This window comes from Mus musculus, chromosome 7 (genome assembly GCF_000001635.26).
Source record: "Mus musculus strain C57BL/6J chromosome 7, GRCm38.p6 C57BL/6J".
Taxonomy (NCBI): Eukaryota; Metazoa; Chordata; class Mammalia; order Rodentia; family Muridae; genus Mus; species Mus musculus.
In genome coordinates, this window is record NC_000073.6 from 89,305,239 (window position 1) to 89,324,875 (window position 19,637).

At 39.9% G+C, this 19,637-nt stretch overlaps 1 protein-coding gene across 7 annotated transcripts in view; it reads right to left on the bottom strand.

Annotated features, from left to right (window-relative positions):
- The window catches only part of Tmem135 (transmembrane protein 135), a 264,682-nt gene that overhangs the window by 165,217 nt on the left and 79,828 nt on the right, over positions 1-19,637 (bottom strand). For all 7 annotated transcript variants that reach the window (NM_001360746.1, NM_001360745.1, NM_028343.5 and 4 more), the window contains one exon: positions 1,899-2,026. Coding sequence is in view for 4 of the 7 variants with exons in the window: in NM_028343.5 (NP_082619.3) it covers positions 1,899-2,026 (128 nt within the window). In the remaining 3 variants the exon portion in view is untranslated. The remainder of the gene's footprint in view (positions 1-1,898; positions 2,027-19,637) is intronic.

Genomic DNA, 19,637 nt, shown 5'->3' on the forward strand with positions numbered 1-19,637 from the left:
AGTGCTTGCTAATAGTCTATATTTTTTAGCTTTATGTGGAAACTATTTCTTATCTACTACTATTTGTCACTTGAAAGTAGGGATCTGCAAAGTACTGAAGATGTTAAAAATATCTTAGCTGCTTATGTTTCCAAACAAATTTAGAGACATGCAATATATGTTTTTGAGAAGAAAGATCTTGTTTTGTAAGGCTGACCTGGAACTCACTTACATAGTTCAGGCGGCCTCCAACTCCTCAACCACTTGAGTGCTGCTATTAAAGCCATGTGCCACCATACCCTGCCACAGATGTTTATGCTCCTAAGAAATGGAGAATCAGCCTCTAAATATTCATATGTATGTATGTATGTGTGTGTGTGTATATATGTATATATACACACACACATATAGATAGAGAGGGGGGGGAGGAGGAGGAGGAGGGATATTGGGACAAGACAGGATCAAAAATCTGAGAAATGATCTTTTTGGGATAAGATCGAGAATCTGGGAACTTATCTTTTTAATTGAAGTTTGGGCGTATTAAACTGCCGTGAACATTCAACTTAAGCATTTATGAGATATTAAAATCCTTTTGCCTAAAAGCCTATAGGTAGGTTTTCCTTACAGGATCTACCAAGTTATTGCATATAAGCTCTAGGGGAAGGGGTCTTGGGAAGACAGCTCCAGAGAGGACACTGACAGCCTCTCTATTGATTATACTCCATGCCCACCATCTGACCAGGTGGTGCACAGAAGAGCGTGCTGTAACAGCAGCCTCCAAGGCCGCCGGGCCACTGCTGAGCTCATAGGCTCAAGCTCTTTAAACACATGTCCATATCAATTTAAAGGAGCAGTAGCATGAAGCCTTGCTGCTTCCTGCCTCAGCTATGTGTCGTTTATAAGTACTAGTGCTCCAAGGAAAAAAAATCTATGACACAGTTTGGAAATTAAAATATACAAAATGACCATAAACAGCACAAGGATGAAGCTAAGATGAAATGGCTTCTAACTTGACAGATACAAACGTGTGCTTCCAACAGCAGGGAGGAGTTGCTGAGAGCAGCACTCTAAGTCTGAGCATCACCAGTCAGTGCCCACAGGAGGCAGGCAGCATGGGCAAGCAGTGCAAGGGGCCTATTTAGGATGTCCAGCCTTGTGTCTGCTCTGGCCCCAACCTTACACAACTTTGCCTTGAATATTGGGCTAGAATTACTGAATTCTGCTTCCGATCAGAAATCCTGGCCAACAATTTCAAAACTACAATAGGCTTCAGAAAATGAATGATATATTGAAGAGTTTTTATTGCATAATCATGCCAATACTTTGAAATTTACCTCATAAGGACAAGACCTAGGCTTCTGACTTTACAAATTATCTTGTAGGTAAATGTCATTTCACAGATTAAAGTAGAAAAAAAGAGAGGAACCTGAATAACAATTATGCCAATAGATCCTTCTTTCTGTAGGGTTTGAATGGTAATGGACCCCATAGGCTGATATATTTTAATGTTTAGTTCCTAGTTGGTGGAATATTTAGGAAAAGCTAGGAGGAGGGTGTGGCCTTGGAGGAGGACGCATGACACTGGGATGTGACTCTGAGGTTTAGAAAGCCCACACCAAGCCCACTCTCCCGTTTCCCCTCTCCCTTAATCCCACTCTCCCTTCTGCTGTCCCTCCTCCCCCTCCTTCTTCTCTCCCTCCCTCTGGGTTACTATTCCAGCACCATGCTTGCCTGCCACCAGGTTCCAGGACATACCGATCATGGACTCCCCCGCTAACGCTGCATGCAAGGCCATGGGACTTCTTTTGTAAGCTGCCCCAATCATGGTGTTTCTCCACAACAATAGAACAGTAACTAAGACCGTTTCCATTTCAACAAAGCAAATTCTTTAACATGGATTGGTGACTATGAGTACCAACCTTAAAATGCAGAAGAAAGTAATGTACAAGGCCCCATTAGCAGTCAGGAAGGAGGCGGACTGGAGGATCTCAGGAAGCAGTTTGTACAGGTAATACTCCAGCTTGCGCTTCCGGAGAACAGCTGCAATCTGGAAAGGAGGAGGCTTTGTTACTTAAGCCAACCAACTGTTTCCACTTACATTCGCTCTTATATGGAATACTACTGAATAAAGCGCGTGTGAAAGACTAACGTAAAAATCTATGCCGTTTGCCTAGCTCCTCTGTACAAGCAAAGTTTTAGAACAGAAGGTGCTTGCATTCACTTAAGTTAAAAAACAGGGACAGCATGGGTCACATGATAGAGTTCACTCCAAGGCAGGCACATATCAAGAACATCATCTCTATCATCACCGCCACTATCATCACCACCACCATCTCGTGGTCACATGACAAGTGAGCCTCAAGGTAGGTAAGTATAATAAAAATAAAATTAATTTTAAAAAATCACAAATATAATTATAACATGGATCACAAGATAAGTCAGCTCCAAGGTAGGTACATGTAAAGCCATAAAAGCCGTTTTCAAATGAAAAATATACTTTCAAAAGGAAAAGGTAAATAGCAACCCAAATAAAAGCACATGCTACAACGAAGCTCCATTAGCCATTGCCAGCCCAGCCCACCATCTCAGGGAACCTCTGTCTGACACCAAAAGCTAAGCAATGGTTCAGAGATTCAAACAGCAGCTGTGAGGGATATCGGGGAGGCATAAACAGGCTAATGACTTCTGGCATTCTAGAGTCCTGAAAAAAAAATTAATGATAGGCCAACAAGTGGGCTTAAGGAATCAAGGTGCTCGCTTCCAAGCCTTATGATCTGTGCTCCATCCCAGAACCCATGTGGGAGAGAGAGAACCTACTCCTAGAAGGTGTCCTCCCATGGTGACATGGCAAGGCCTCAAACACCACAGACATTTAAAAATATGAGACTCACCTAGTAATTTTAAATGTGTTTGTTTCTTTGTTTGTTTGATTTGGTTTTGGTTTTAAAGCCTGTTTGGCTTGGTTTTCATAAACTTTGAGTTTAAAGGGATGATTTCTAGATTAAAATAAAACCACCAAAACCCTGGTACCGTGAGATGAGATAAAAATCAAGATGTGAAACGACTCAGTGAGCGCACTAGTAATGTCAGCGGGGATAAAGTAAAGAGAACCATAATGTGTTCCTGATAGGGATTTACGTAGAGCAGGCGATTCCATGTGTGCACTCAGAAGCACAGGGCTGTGCAGCGTCACTGCACTGAGTGTGGCGTGGGCTGACCACAGGTTCAGGGAGGGGGGAGAGGGGCGGAACTGATACCAGACTCCTCTCAGGTGAGCCGGAAATCATTGTTCATTGTTCGGAAACAGTACAGAGGAACAAAGGATAGAACCACAAGATTAGGGAGTTAGTGGGGTGGGAGAGAGGAAGGCACTGGGGAGAGACAGGAGGATGGCAGCCTCTCCATTCATCCCCTATCTCCCTGGAAATAACACTTCCTAAAGCTGGAGGCCAGCGAGTCCAGTGGCCTCTGCTAAGGTCTTATTTCATCCACGGAGTCTCTGAAACTGACCATCTCTCCGACTTCAACTCAGCTGCCAGCCATACAAAGAAAGAATGAAAAAAAGGAAGCCCAGGGCCATCTTAGGTATATGAAGTCCCGACAGGGGTGGGGGTGAATAACCAACCATAATCCATACGGCAGTGTGGCAATCCTAACCCTAATCCTAAAGTGCTGCTAATGAGAACTCGGGAATGAATGAACTACTCGATGCTGGTGAAGAAACGAGACACAAGCTATTAGCCAGCTTCTCAGCACTAAGACAAGGCACCTGTGGGAAACAACTTACTAGAATAGTTTGGAGCTCCTAGTTCCAAAGGCCCATGAGTCTGCTCTGTGGCTTTTGTGTGGAGTAAGGCAATCAGAGAAGAAACATGTGGCAGCCAAAAAGGGAGGGAGAGAAACGAATGGGCAAAGGTCCCACTATTCCCTTTAGTGACCCCGGGTGACCTAACTTCCTTCCATGTGACCCACCAGTAAGTCTGCCTCTATCTCCCAATAGCATTACAGTCAGGGAACTAAGTCTTCAACACATGGGCCTTTATGGAGATTCAAAAAATCCAAGCTACTGTACAAGCCATGTTCATAAATTACATGTCCATTGTACAAAGTGTGAAATGCAGATCCAACACAATTCTTTACACACTTCAACAGAGATCTCCGTTAAAAAAAAAAAAAAAAAACAACTAGACTTCTGTAATTTACACAGAAAGCAAAGGAAGTAGAATTGCTATAAATAACAATTTTAAAACTGCAGAAAAACTAGCTCTAGATCAATTGTGTAATGCTAACAATGCAAGCACATGAGGAGAACAAAATACAAAACCAAATACATCTAATTTTTGATAAAGGCACAAAAACAATTCCACAAAGGAAAGAAAGTGGTTCCAATAGACAGTGCCATCTATAAGTTAGTAACGGCTATCCACAAATTAGAAAGAGAGGAAAGAAATATTAAGCTAGGTTTCACATTTTGTATAAAAAGTAATTAAAATGGGTCACAGACATTATATAACATCAAAAACTAAAAAACGTTTGGAGGAATGTGGGAAATTTTTAAGACAATGGGGCAAAGCAAAGAGATTTCAGACTTGAAACTGATGGTCAAAAAAATATTTGATAAATTGGACTTCATTTCCTGGTAAGAGAGGTAAAAAACCTATTAGGAGAACAATAGATATGCTACAGAATAGGAGAAAACGGAAAGTCTTCATCTAATTAAAGACTAGAGTCTAATATATGAGTGTGTGTGAGTGTGTCTGTGTGTGTGTGTGAATCTTAAAGGCAACAGAAAAAAAAATCCAATTAGAATAAAGGTAAGAAGAGATATTTTCCAAATAGAATATATAAATACCAAACAAATGAGTAAGAAAATGTTAATTACATTACAATGAGCTATCACTATACAACCATTAGAATGGCTAAAATGAAAACTAATGTCAGGGCTGGAGAGATGGCTCAAAGTGCTCTCTGCAAGCATGAGGGCCTCAGTTCAGATCCCAGCACCCAGGCGTTTTTAAAAAGTACCACACCAGTGTTGTGCCTCTGTAACCCCAGCCCTGAAAGGCGGAGACGGTACATTTCTCGGGTTCCCTCACCAGCCAGTCAAACTGAAATGGAGCTTTAAGTCCAATCAAAGACACTGTCTCAAAACAGTAAGGTGGAGAGGTGACAGAGGAAGACTCCTGTCACTGATCATAACCTCCACATGCATATGCACTGCTAAGAGCACGCGAGCTCCTGCCCCCCTACACACACACACACACACACAAACACACACACACACACACACACACACACACAAACACACACACACACACACACACACACACATCTTACAAATGCACACAATACACAACGACAATATCAAATGCTGGCAAAAATTCAGACAACCTAGGCACTCACTTGTTACTAGTAGAAACCTGATATGATTAAGATATGCAATAGGACAGTTTGGCAGTTTGATGAAAAACTATCATGTCCTGCTATCATGGGTGTGTATTTATCTCTAAGAATTGAACATTCATGCTAACATGACCCTTGTATACAAATGCTTTATAACAGCTTTGTTCATAATTAACAAATTATAAAACCAGATGTTCTTCAACAGGTGAGTGATTTAACAAACTGCTACATGTCTATGGAATAAATACTACCTGGAAATAATTTTTTTTTAAGGCACAAAAAAAAAAAAAAATCACTGTTCTCAGTTTGGTCAGAGAAGGTTCTTATTGCACAGTGTACCTACCAGTTAATGTGGAGAATACACAACCGTGATTGTATTCCAAGCCTCTCTGGCCCACAAAGGTTCTAGAAATATCATGCAAGAGGGAGTGGAATGAATACAAGAGCCAGAAGGTGGAGAAGAGTGCTGGAAAGGCACCACTGGGGTGGTTGTCCTGGGTTCTAAAAGAAAGCAGGCTGAGCAAGCCATGATGAGGAAGCCAATAACCAACACCCCTCCCTCCATGCCCTCTACACGCCATCAGCTCCTGCCTCCTGGATCCTGCCCTGTTTGAGTCCCTGTCCTGACTTCCTTCCATGACAGCCTATGATGTGCAAGTGTAAGCCAAATAAACCTTTTCTTCCCATCTCATCTTTGGTCATGGTGCTTCATCATAGCAAGAATAATCCTAAGAAAGTACACATGAAATTTTAAGAGGAATAAATTTTTAAGTCACATAAATTTAAATCACATAAATTTTAAAAAGGAAAAAAGACACAAGACAGTAATATAAAACAACCTATGCTAAGAGAAAGGGGCCAATCTTAAAGGACGGCTCGCTGTACCTTACCTGTCTAACACTGCTCTGATGACAAAATACAGGAAGGAAGAATTGCTGGCTAGATGACAGAAACTAAAGGGGAAAAGGATGTGAAGAAGATGAAAGAAACACAGCTAGAAAAGAGCAAACTCAAGGATGGCTGCCCTAACAAAAATGTTCCAGGTCTTTTTTTTTTTTTTAAGTGTAGTGATATTTTGTCTGCACATAATCTGTGCACCACATGTGTGCAGTGCCCATGGAAGCCAGAAGAGGGAGCCTGATCCCCAGGAAATGGAGTTACAGATGATCATGAGCCGTTGTCTGTATGCTAGGAATTGAACCCAGGTCTTCTGAAAGAGCAGCCAGTACTCTTAACCACTAAACATGTCTGTATGCATCTGAAAGCAAGAGTTTGATGTCTTATGTCTCCCTCAATCTGTCTGCCTTTTGTTCTAAGAGTCTCTCCTTGAACCTGGAGTAAGAAATGCTGGTTGGTTGGCCAATGAATTCCCCAGAGTCCTCCTGTCTCTGCCTCCCAGTCATTGGGATTATAGGCACAAAGCACCATGCACAGAAGTTTATTTGAGTGGTAACAATCCAAACTCAGGTTCTCCTGATTTTTTTTTTCTTTTTGGAGTGGGAAGGTCTCACTTTGTAGCTTTGGCTACCCTAGAACTCACAATGTAGATTATGTAGATAAGATTATGTAGATATCTCACAGAGATCCACTACCTCTGCTGCCTGAGTGCTGGGATTAAATATGTGTGCCCCTACACCCTGCTCAGTTCCCCCTGTTTATGAGCAACTGAGGCATCTCCCTTCTTGTGTTTTGTGGTGGCTACATCAATGGCAGTACTTTTACTGCATACTGCAGCAGTGTCTGGCAAAAGGATGCCATTGAAAGAAACAAGATAAAAAGCTCATGGAATCACTAATATTTCGTTCATGTGTGAGTGAATCTACATCTACATCAAAGTAAGGATTCTTTGTTTTCAGAAGTGTACTCACAAATAAACACTTCTCACTTCTATCAGGAAGTACCTGATGAAACATATACACCAAAATCATGAAAATAAAAGACCAGACACAGAGCTGATGGGAACAAGGCACAACTACAGACCTCACACATTGCTGACAATACTGTAAATGATGAACAACTCCATAGCTGGCTCTCTCTTCACCAAAAGACTATTCTCCAGCATCTGCAATCAATCCCAAATACTATCACAATCTAAATGTCCACAACAGTAGTAAAGTGTGAAGATTTTACACCTATACGATATAGGTATTAATATAGATATTAAACTGTACAGTCTGTTTAAAGAATGGAAATCCTGACACAAAGCTCAAGAAATCAGGACTCTACTCATCATTGTGCTGTTAACCAAAGCTTACAGCCAGGGTTTACAAGTAGCTGAGACAGTGAACTCTGAGCAGTCTGTGGCCAGGAGAAGCCTGGTAGTCCAGGCAGAGTGATCACAAAAGTTTCCCAGTGTGTAACACGCCATTTTCATTCTTCATACACACAACGGGCTGCACTGTGAACAGCTTAAAACCCTGGCTAAGCAAATGATATAGCAGCACCTGGGCTAGCTAGCCTCGTGGTTATTTTTAAAACCCTCATACCCAGATGATATCATCAAACACCTTCAGAGGTATCACTTCTTATATCAAAGACCTTAGTGCTGTTCATATGCTGTCACCTATGCTAATTACTTGCATATGCTAATAACTCTATGCTAATTCCTTGTGCAGGTTCCATGGTTCATATGAAAACTTAGCAGAAAACAAGGCCTAGCATAAAATAATGGCTAAACTATATTAAAATTTAATTTATATTTATGAAATGTTTTAGAAAACTAGTGATATCTAAAAATAAGATATGTGAAAGGAAAAAGACTGTAAAACCATAAGGCTCATATATGACAGATATTAAAGTGCTATGCATTATTATCACTAAATGGTATGTAAATTGCTAATTTAATATTCTTCTTTTTGCCATCATATATCTTGGTCATAACACATATATATAACATCCCATAACATAAAGTGTGTTATAATTTATAATAACAAGGAGAAGACATAAGTGTGGAAAAGTGAGGATTAACTGTTATTAAAAATATGTCTAGGAAATAGCAATAACCACAAAGATATACCACAGAATAATCTTATTTAATTTTTAGTCTCCACTCTACAGCCATCTGTATAGAGGATCCTTGCTTACGCGTCCTTCAGAGGCCAGTTTCCTCACTTCTTAAAGAAGTTAAGGAGCTAGAACAATGGCTCAGGGTAAGAGCATTTTCTATTCCTGCACAAGACCTGAGTTTGGATCCCAGAACCCATGAGGCAACTGTCTGTAACTCCAGTTCCAGGTGCGATGATTCTCTCTTCTGTCCTCCAGGGCCATTGCACACCTGTGATGGACATCCATACACGCAGGCAAAACACTCATACACATAAAATAAAAATATTTTTAAAAATATAAATCAAGAAATAATAAAGAAGTTAAATTAAGTAACACTGTAAGCTCTTTTTTTCCTCTGCAAAAAAATATGGTGTTTTTTTTTTAAATAAGTGATACTGGAAACATCAGGTATGAGCAGCTATGTATACAATTACATTCTACACGCAAAAAGTGCTCTGGGGTGGACCTCAGACCTAAGCTATAAAACCACAAAATAGTAAAGCATCTAAAACAAAGCAAACGCCTTTGTGAGCATTTACAAGCATGTGTCAAGGTGCAGCGAGCTTGAGTGAGCTCAGGAAGGGCCGTAGACTAAGCCAACCACTCAGTGTAGAGGAGAGACAAAATTGGGAGGCCAGGTGACAACTTTAAGGTTTCCTCCAGACCTTTAAGAAGATCTTAGTAGCTGGGTGGTGGTGGCGCGCGCCTTTAATCCCAGCACTTGGGAGGCAGAGGCAGGTGGATTTCTGAGTTCGAGGCCAGCCTGGTCTACAGAGTGAGTTCCAGGACAGCCAGGGCTACACAGAGAAACCCTGTCTCAAAAAAAAAAAAGATCTTAGTAAAGTCGGGGCCTCTGGAGGTTTAGGCACTACAGACACATACCCTCCCATGGCCTCAAAGTCCCTGTCCACAACGCTCATCACTCAGCATCCACTCCCTGTCCACAACACGCTTGTCACTCAGCATCCACTCAGGCCACATGCCCTTCACTTTATTCATTTCGATTCCCCTATGTGATGAGGGTCATATATTTTCCATAGAGATAGCATACCAGCACTGGCACTGCAGCCTTTGTTCATGGACGACGACAAATCTAATTGGCTCTCAGAGGGGCCTGCCACAGCATTAGGCTCATTAGTAACAAGCCATAAATTAACTTTTAGCCCACAGGTTGATCATTCATCTCTCGAAAATAACTCCACTTCTAGATGTAAACAAATCTAGTTTCTCTGGAAAAATAAAATAGTTTACAGTAACAGATTTTGTGCTGTATCTATGCTTAATCACCTTTAAATAAGGATTTCTTTAAAGCAAGATCTCAAAGCAACTCTACGCTACTAACCCAAAGGGCCAGTGTGATTTTTAGGAGCTATCCTTCCTGTGCATTTTAAAATTAATACTATCCCCCATCCCTGCCCCTGTTCCCTCCTCCCTAATGACACACGATGCCAACCACATCCCCTTGTTTTGACAACCAAAACAATGCAGACATCACCAAACATCTCTTTGGAAATAAAACAGCCCCCTATTGAGAACAACTGCTTTAAAGATGCAAAGCGCATCTTGAATATTACTACTGTGTCTTAAATGCCATCCAAAGACTCATGACAGTTTCAATCCCCAGCCTGTGGTATATTTGAGGAACATGGAAACATTAAAAGATAAGAACCAGTCAGAGGCCTTAGGCCACTGAGGTATGATTTTAAGTGGAACATAAGATACAGTCCCCTCCAATGTTCTCTGCTTCCTACTGCCATCAGATCGGAGTCTTTTGAGACATGCACTCATTCATGTATTTGCTGCCTAATTGGAGACTCAGAATCGACAGAGCCAAGCAAGCCAGTCACTGAAACCACCAAGACCATGAACCAGAATACACCTGCCTCATTTTAAGCTGACTGTCTGGGTGTTTTATTATGGACATACAGAGAGAACTGCCATCATGCAGTAGGGTTGGAGCTGTGTACATGCCTAGATGATGTGAGTAGGACCATGGAATTGGTCCATTGAAGAATCTGAGAAAGCAATTAGGTGGGATAGGTGAAAAAAGGCATAGAATACTGTAAGCAAAGAATAGTAGCTGCTTCTGTGGGGCACAAAAAAAACCAAACAAACAATAAACTGAGAGATACATAGACAGTAATGGCTGTGCAGATGAACTTTCAAATAAGAATGAAGATTCCACAAGAAATTACTAAATGCCAAACTTTCTACACAACAAAAAAAGAAAAGAGAAATTGCATTGCGCATGCCTAAGACTTTGTGGAGAACTGAGATTACAGGTGATAAACTAGAAATCTCAAGGCAGTGCAACATTTGAAGAACTGGGAACACAAGAGAAAGGTCTGAATACTCTCAGAGAGAGAGAGAGAGAAGTGTGTCTGTCTGTCTGTCTGTCTATTTGTCTCTGTGTCTTCTATTATCTAAGCAGTTCTCTCTTTTTATCCTAAATAATTCTCTGACTAGCTCATGACCTACAGAACACAGGTCCAGTCTTTTATGTATCAATCCAGTAATTTAAGCCAGTTCTTAAGAGAAGCATACATTTTTTCTTAACATTGCAAAAGAGTTCAGAGATCTGTCTGCCTTTGTTAAGCACAGATGATAAAATAGTTGGGTGGGACCCTGCCCTGAAATTACCATTTCTACCACACCTGGGCCGAACCTTGCTCTATCCGAGGCTGACCCTGAACTCTCAGGAATCTGCCTGCCTTTGTATCTTTCTGACAAACTGCTTCATAGTGTAGTTGTCTGTATTCCTTTAGATTCATTAAGTCCCTCATAATTCATATTGCATCTTTATATTTTAATATATATATATTGAACTCGTGTACTTAGATCTCTTGCCTATAGCCTTAAGGGCTGTCCTGAAGGTCCCAGAGCTTACCATTTTGCTGAGACATTAGCCACACAGCTCCTGGACTCATGTTTGTGATTATCATGGAGTCAGTAACATTAACAGAGAGGACACTCCTCAGAGAAATGTGAAATATGTACGTTATTATTTAAAAAACAAAAAAACAAAAAAAACAAAAAAAACAGCCTTATGCCTACAGCAGCCACAGACACTCCAGGGCCCTGTCCCCGGAGCAGGAACGTTGTCACTCTGTCCCCACCAAGGCCACACAGGACTTGGCAGAAGCCAAGTAGGAGTTAGAGGGATGAATTAGCAGGTAAAGACACTGGCTATTCCTCCAAAGGACCCAGCATTTATCTATACAGGTCACAATGATTGATAACTCTAGTTCTAGAGCATTTGACACCAGGCATCTTCTGCCTTCACAGAACTGCACACATGTGATACCCAGACAAAGGCCAAATTATTTTATTTATAGAATAAAAATAATTTTTTTATATTTTTATAAAGAATTCAAGCACTTTGTATCCTGAAAAATAGAATGAAAATACCTTGAAAACGGCTCAGAAATAAGCAGGACACCACCCATGTCATCATTGGCTCAAAGATAAACAAGAATGAGTCTGTTTTAAAGACTTTTTGTTGAGAAGGGACCCCAGGGTCTAGCCTCCCCCAGCCTTGAGCAGGCTGGCTCAGACCTGTTCTGCCACTGTGAACAAGACCACCTAGGGTGGAGTCTTCCAACCTAGACAGGTCTATTGTTCTCCCACCTTTGAGCTTCTCCAAGTTGCTGCTACCAGCTGAGGGGCTGAACCTGTCTTCCTGAGACATTCCTGAGTAAGCAACAGCCTGGAGACCAAGTGCTGGCAGCCTAAAGACAAAGCATCAAGAGCCTGGCATGGCGGGGGATAGGCCTCCCCCCTGTATAAGCTCAGACTCTTAGTAAACTCTGGGGCCTTGATCAGTATCTTGTCTTGGTCTCCTTATTTCTCCCCCAGTTTCCTCCCATACAGCCCAAGCCTCCCCTTTAGGAACCTGGTTCAAGTAGCCGCAGGAGGAGCCTGAACAGGGACCTGAATACGGAAGGATCAACTGAGGGAACACTGTCTTGGTGGAACTCTATGGGAAGATTAAGAAGAAGATCCCTGCACAGTAAGCAACATACAGCATTAATATTAGTGCTACAAATGTCATCATTTGAAGGCTGTTGATTGCAAGGGTGCAAAAGGGATACAGGCCAGACTGAGTCAGCATTGGCCCAGCGCTGATATCAGCTAGGGATTGACAATGGAAAATGGGAGTGAAAAATTCTAAACAGGCATTTGTCCACAGTCAAGAACTGCATCGGGCAAGAGGAGTAGGGCTTAAAATAATAAAATAAAATAAAGAGAGTAAAATAAAATAAAAAAATAGGGAGATGCTAGATATACAAATGACATGAGAGAGAGAAATCAAGAGAGAAGGAAAATGGATTTCGGAACTCTCCCAGGGACAGAGGGAAGTCTGGAGACATCCTGTTTTCTCTCTGGCCCCACAGGAGACACCCTTAGTTCTGGTTACATCAAGCTCTCTACCCTCTCTGTATTGCTGTGTTTGCTGCACCAATCTGTCCACGTGTCAATTCATGTCTGTTTTTCTTTCGTTGTCTGAATGACTGTTGTCCTGTGTTTCATGTTGAAAAGAAAAAAATGGTTAAAACTTTATCTGCTGGATATCCATCTCTTGATTCAGTCTCAGTTTACACAGCAGAAGCTGATAAAAAGTTGCCCCACACCTTAGCCAGGAGTCATGCACAGCAGGATAGCTCCTGCCAAAAAACTGTTTTTTAAAAAAAGGAGTCTGCAGCTTCTTAGTTCTGAGGCAAATAAGCTGATAGTTGGTTTTTTTCCTAGAAAGTTCTCTGCAATTGTGATTATTGGGTTTAGCAAATGGCAAAGTGCTTTTTTTTTTATCTTGAAATTATAGCTAGAAAAAATAAAATTCTTTGATTGGTCAAATTTTCTAAGATTCATGTAGCCACTTCATTTGGTTTCTGACCGGTCTTAAAGGTATAAATATGCTCTGCATGTCTTGGTCATAGAGTATTGGCTTATAAGTTATTGGGTATGATTAAAAAGGTGTAACATTGGTAACAAAAAAGTTAGCTTAAAACTGGTAACTCAGGGTTGGAGTTGTTTTAAACAACAACACGTAGCATAAACCAGCCCAGGAAACTAGGCCTCTAAGGATACTTCCAAATTGGGATAATATTTTATGTAATTCTTATCCTAGAAAGTAGACTTATAAGAGATAAGATTTAAAACAATGTCTCTTTAATGAAGCATTAAAATTTGCACTGTCATATGTATGAACTGGCAGCCAAACTTCATAACATGAAAGTGATGTTTCTGGTATTGATTTTTAAAGAAAATAAATTATTTAAAAGTGGGTTTTGCTTACCAAAAGTTTTATACATACATACATACATACATACATACATACATATATATATATATATACACACACACACACACACACATATACATTGCAAAGGAAACTTTAAAATTATGGTTAAAATTGCCAGTGTTCCATTGACTGCAGTTTGCAGTTTGATGGCAAACTTAAGTTTTTAACTCACACATATATTGTAATTAGGATGATTACAAGAGTAATCATCTTATGAGAGCACTATAAAGCAGCTCATTGCGGCCGGCCATCTGGCCATACAAAGCAAAGACGGAGTTATCTAGATATATTCATTCGTCTTTGTGTAGAAATTGGATTCTCATAAAGTCAGTTTGGCTATGGTTGCTGCCCTGCAGGGGACTATAGTACAAGCAATTTTTTCACAGTTCTAAAGTTATAAGGAATGTTTTAAATGTAAGTCAACTTAAGAAAGACTGTCCAAAATTGGAGAAGTAGACAGCCAAATTGTTCCTCACAACAGGAGAGATAATATTTGGGCCAGGCTTCAGGCAGTATGTTCAGATTAAGAAATATTTACATTTGAGTTAATGCAAAGTTCAGAGGAGCCTCAGGGAGGCTTGTGTGGCTTTTCTTTTGTTTTGCAAACCCTGCAGTGGGAAGTTATTGGGACCTAGCCTCTCCATGCCTTCTGGGAACTTTTTTGTTTTTTTAGCTAAACAACGTTGTTGCAGATCTATCCAGGTGTTGAACAAAATAAAGTTTAAACTTAAGATATATGAAAGGTCAATGAGGCTGTAGGACTTATAGAGGCATTACATTCTGGCTTGCCTACGCCATATAAAATTATTATAGATTTGGAAGTTTGTTTTTTTCCTTTGCACCCTGATAATTGTAAAGGGTTCACTTCTAGTGAGCTTGTGATCATTAAAAAGTTTTGCCTCTAGGTATGGGTAATAGCCTTACATTATGTAATAAAAAATTAGCAAATGCCCCTGAAGGGAAGTTTACTTCAAATCTTTGCTCTCACACAATGAGCTTTAAAGTTCTAGGGAGTAGCTGTTGCTCCAGAAAAGATTCAGAGGCAATATCTTTTTAATATTTAGGGTCTTATTTAATATTTAATATTTAGTTATCCTAGAAAATTGTGGTACAGAAAATTTAAGAAATAAAAAATGATTTGCTTACTTCAAATTATTTTCAAAAGCTTCAGGAGATGTTAATTGGCTAAGACTTCATCTTAAGGTCTTAAGGTGACTTAAGCCTTTGTTGGATGTTATCCAGAGAGATACAAATTAACTGGTGAAAAACAAAAGGCTTTGCAGAAAATAGAGGAAGCTTTTATAATTAATTGTTATCAATTATAATCAATGGTAATCAAATATTAGCTGCTTACTTTAGTTATTGTTACTCAATATGCCCACAGTAATTCTTTGGCAAAAGAGAACATTAATGTAAAATCATCTTTCTTCATCTCCAAGTAAAGTTTCAACATCCTACTATAAGGTTGTGTGATGCTAATAAAAAATTGTAAGATTAAGTTCATGAAGGTATTTTAGAAAAACAACAACAAAAAATTGTGTCTTAAAAACCTGACAAAGCATCTGTTCCTTGTTCCAAACAGCAATTAAATTGGCTTTTACAGAATATTGGTATTTGGCCTATTGCATAGCAAACTTTTTAGGTAAAATTGATAATCATTATCGAAAAGATAAGTTGTTAAAGATTGCTTCTATGCATGCTTTTATATTTTCTGTAAATGTATGCATGCATGCATCCCATTTACTGTATTTAAAATAGCCCTTCTATGGGAGAAAAGTATATGTGATTGGATCACATGTTTATTCTTTTGAGTTTCCTTCTGCTTCAGCACAGATAATTAAATTGTGTGCTGTAGCCAGTGTTTTTAAATGCTGGATAATCAAGCTTTAATTTGTATACTAATAGTATATATATCAGGGCTTACTATTGCTTAAAATTGTTCATTTCTTAGATACTATGAATTCTCAAATTTACAATTGTTTATGCATATGTAACTCAAAAGAAAAAAAAAATGCTGTTTCTTTAAAGGACTGTCTTTTAGACATTTAAGAACTCATTCTAGATTGCCTAGACAAGACCTCTTCAGGAGATGCCACGCTACATTTATATCTCAGGCAGATTATAGGCCTTACACAAAAATAATTGGCCATATAATCTCATTCTTTATATCATCAAAATAGTAAGGGCTTGAAATAATATTTTGGTATTTTTAGAGAATGTACATATCAAAAAACTTGTTCTCAGTGTCCTCAGTGTCTACCTGTTCCACATAATGATGCTAATTCTTAAAGACTTATACTTAATCAATTATTACAAATGGATACTCATATTTCTGATTTAAAAAAAAAGATAAAATAAAATAAAATATGCACATGTGACTTTTGATACCTTTTCAGGCTTTCTAGTTGCAACTGCTTTAACAAGAGAAGCAACTAAAAGTGTAATTAGTCATTGCCTATGTTAAATTTTTTTATGCTTTGTGTTCCAAATAAGATTTAAACAGATATTGGGACTGGCTATTACAGACAAGTATCTGAGATGTTTTGTCAACAAATGTTACCCATGTTACTGAGATTTTTTTATTATTCTCAAGGACAAGGTATTGTGAAACTTTAAAAACTATATCTTCTTTAAAAACAAAGAAGGGAAGGAATTATATCCCCATGCACATTATTTAAATCACATTTTTATTTTTAAAATTTGAAAATTTGGATGTCAAAGAACTTGATGAATGCCTTATAGAATCTTAAAACTAGGCATGCTCATGTGTAGGTGAGATGAAAAGGATCCACTTATTGGCATATGGCATGATCCTGAACAGGTATTTAATATGGGGAAGAGGGCATGCTTGCATTTCTCCACAGAATGCTGCAGGAGCATGCCAGCTGCCATAATGATTCATGGAACAGGCTGACCTGTGAGCTTGCTGAGTGCCCTGACAATGGTGACAGGAAAGCTGTATTGGGTATATGTTCTTGACCCACCTTTGCTTGCCTTTGTCCCAGATGACTAAACAAGCCAAGCTGCCTTGCTTCAAGCTTTTTAACCTTATGGGAGAGAGAACATAGAGACTGTGGAAACTGACTTAGAAAAATTGTTCAAGAGGAGGAGTTAGAATGACTCTTCTCTTTCCTTTAATGTGATCAGTTACTCTGACTCAATCATGGACTGGACTAGTAATAAATCAAATATTAGATTTCTATTATGAAGAAAGCTAAAAATCTTTATAGTTTGGGCTTGATCATTGCTAATTTGCAACTGAATAGAGTACCTGGACTTCCCCACAGATAGCCTTAATCCTGTTGCTTTTCAACTCTTGGCTTTGTTTTCAAGCAGGTCAGTTATCTCCCTGCAGGCTCATCTTCAGCAAGTACAGGTGGCAGAAATTCATCAGTATGAAGAGATGCATTGAGTGTATATTGTGGCTTTGGTCTGATTGGGGAAAGGGTGTGCTACGAGGCCCGGCAGCCAAAGATGCACCACTGGGTCTCTGAATTATTCAATCTAAGACAAAGGTATATGCCAAGAGGCCATGGTTTGTTCATAATAACACCATAGAGCCATGTTTGTGCAAATAAACACAAGCAAGCTGCACGTGTTCTCCAGGACAGACAAGAATAAGTTCATTGAAGACCAAAGTCCCAAGACAGGCACGGCCGCCAGCTACCATAATTCCCAGGCAGGACTATGGAGCATAAGTAAATTTTATGCCCCAGTCCAGCTAACTTTTAATCATATATTTAGGGAGGAATTGTAGCCTCCCCCAGCCTTGAGCAGGCTGGCTCAGACCTGTTCTGCCACTGTGAACAAGACCACCTAGAGTGGAGTCTTCCAACCTAGACAGGTCTATTGTTCTCCCACCTTTGAGCTTCTCCAAGTTGCTGCTACCAGCTGAGGGGCTGAACCTGTCTTCCTGAGACATTCCTGAATAAGCAACAGCCTGGAGACCAAGTGCTGGCAACCTAAAGACAAAGCATCAAGAGCCTGGCATGGCGGGGGATGAGCCTCCCCCCTTTATATGCTCAGACTCTTAGTAAACTCTGGGGCCTTGATCAGTATCTCGTCTTGGGTCTTGCTATTTCTACCACTGTTTCCTCCATATAGCCCCAGCCTCCCCTTTAGGAACCAGGTTCATGTAGCTGCGGGTGGCTACACAAGGGCACCACGCTTGACCAGGACTGTCAATAATCTTTGTTCTTTTCCAATTAGCTAACCGGGACAGGCACCAGATGCCAGATACAGAACTAAGATGTAAGGTTCGGCTGTGCTCCAATCCAGTCTTGCTTTGGTCAAATCCCTATATTTTATTCCTGAATACCTCCTCTTTGGATTAGGAATGTTTACTCTGTGTATCTTGGAAGCATACAACCTTGCTTTTACACTTTGTAGAGGCCCACAGCTGAGCCTTGAGTCTCGGACTTTTCAGCACTAGCAGAGCATGAAAGACTGAAAGAACTCTCAGAGACAGCAGGAATGCATTTAGCTCTGTGAGAAGGACATAAGTCTCTGGGTGCCATGTCAGAATCAAATACTTTGCAACTTAAAGGTCCCTCCAAAGACCCGTGTTTATCCCTAGCTGAATGCCCTTCTGGAAGGTGGAAGACTCTTTCACAGATACACAAGGCAGGTGCTGTTGATACACGCACTCTCTTGTTGACTAAAATGTCTTCTGTAACATGTAAGTGCATTTTCAATCCACACTTGACTAAATTACAGACTCATATCCACCAATAAAGAAGACTAAATGTACACACACACACACACACATACACACACCACTTCTACTCTTTAAAATCACTGACACACACATCTGAATTGCTTCCAACATTCCTACTTATAAGGTTAAAATTTACAAGCTATAAAAGCCAGATTGAAATGTCTCAAAAGAAAGTGGCAAACCAAGTAACATACATATTTACACATCTTTTTATAGTTTTCAAAGATTTCATTTACATAGTATTTGTCAAGCATCTCACAGCAAGCCATGAGCTAGTGAAGGCATGATTATTCTATTTATATAGGTGGAAATCACACTATCACAGAGGAAAGAAGGAAAAGAAAACCTCAGATCATGTAAAACTTACAGTAAATGTATCACACTGCACAGCCTCATCAGATAAAGGCAACCATCTTATTCTTAAAAACTAAGTAAGGGCCAAAGAGATGGCTCCCAAGCCACCAAGCTTGACGACCCAAGTTTAATCCCATGAATACATAGGGTAGAAGCAAAGAACCAAATCACAAAATTTCTCCTATGAACTCTACACAAATACCATGGCATGCGCGCGCGCACACACACACACACACACACACACACTAAATATATGTGGTAAAAATAAGTAAAGACTAAACACTAGGACAACTCATTAACAGTGTGTGAGAAAAGATCTTAAAGTTTATCCTAACTTCCTGCTATAAAAGAAAACCATACACAAAGCTGTAATAGTGATCAGTAAGCCTCACCCTGCTCACCTCTAATCAATCTTCTCTCCTCTACTTCCATTTTAAATGGAATATAAGGGAAAATTTAAAGATAGCCTGGGAATGTGCATAAGATACATTATTGAAACAAAAATATGATCAAGACTAAGATTCTGGGCAAGCCCGGCCCCATTACCCTCATAAACTGAGTACATAATGCCCCTGGCACCAGAGGGTCAACCTTGAGAACACAGAAGTGTCGCTTTAGCTTTTACTGGGCTTTACCGTGCATAACTGCAACTTTTACCCAGAACTCAGCAGACTGACATGCTATTATACCCTTCCAATAATATTGTAATAATGACCTTCTCAATAACCATCTTAACGCAGATGAGAAGCAGAAGGCGGCTTGATCATTACTGTTCATCCAGCAAAGACAATGAGACTAACAATGTGAATTAATGCACTGAGCACTCAAAGCAGATAC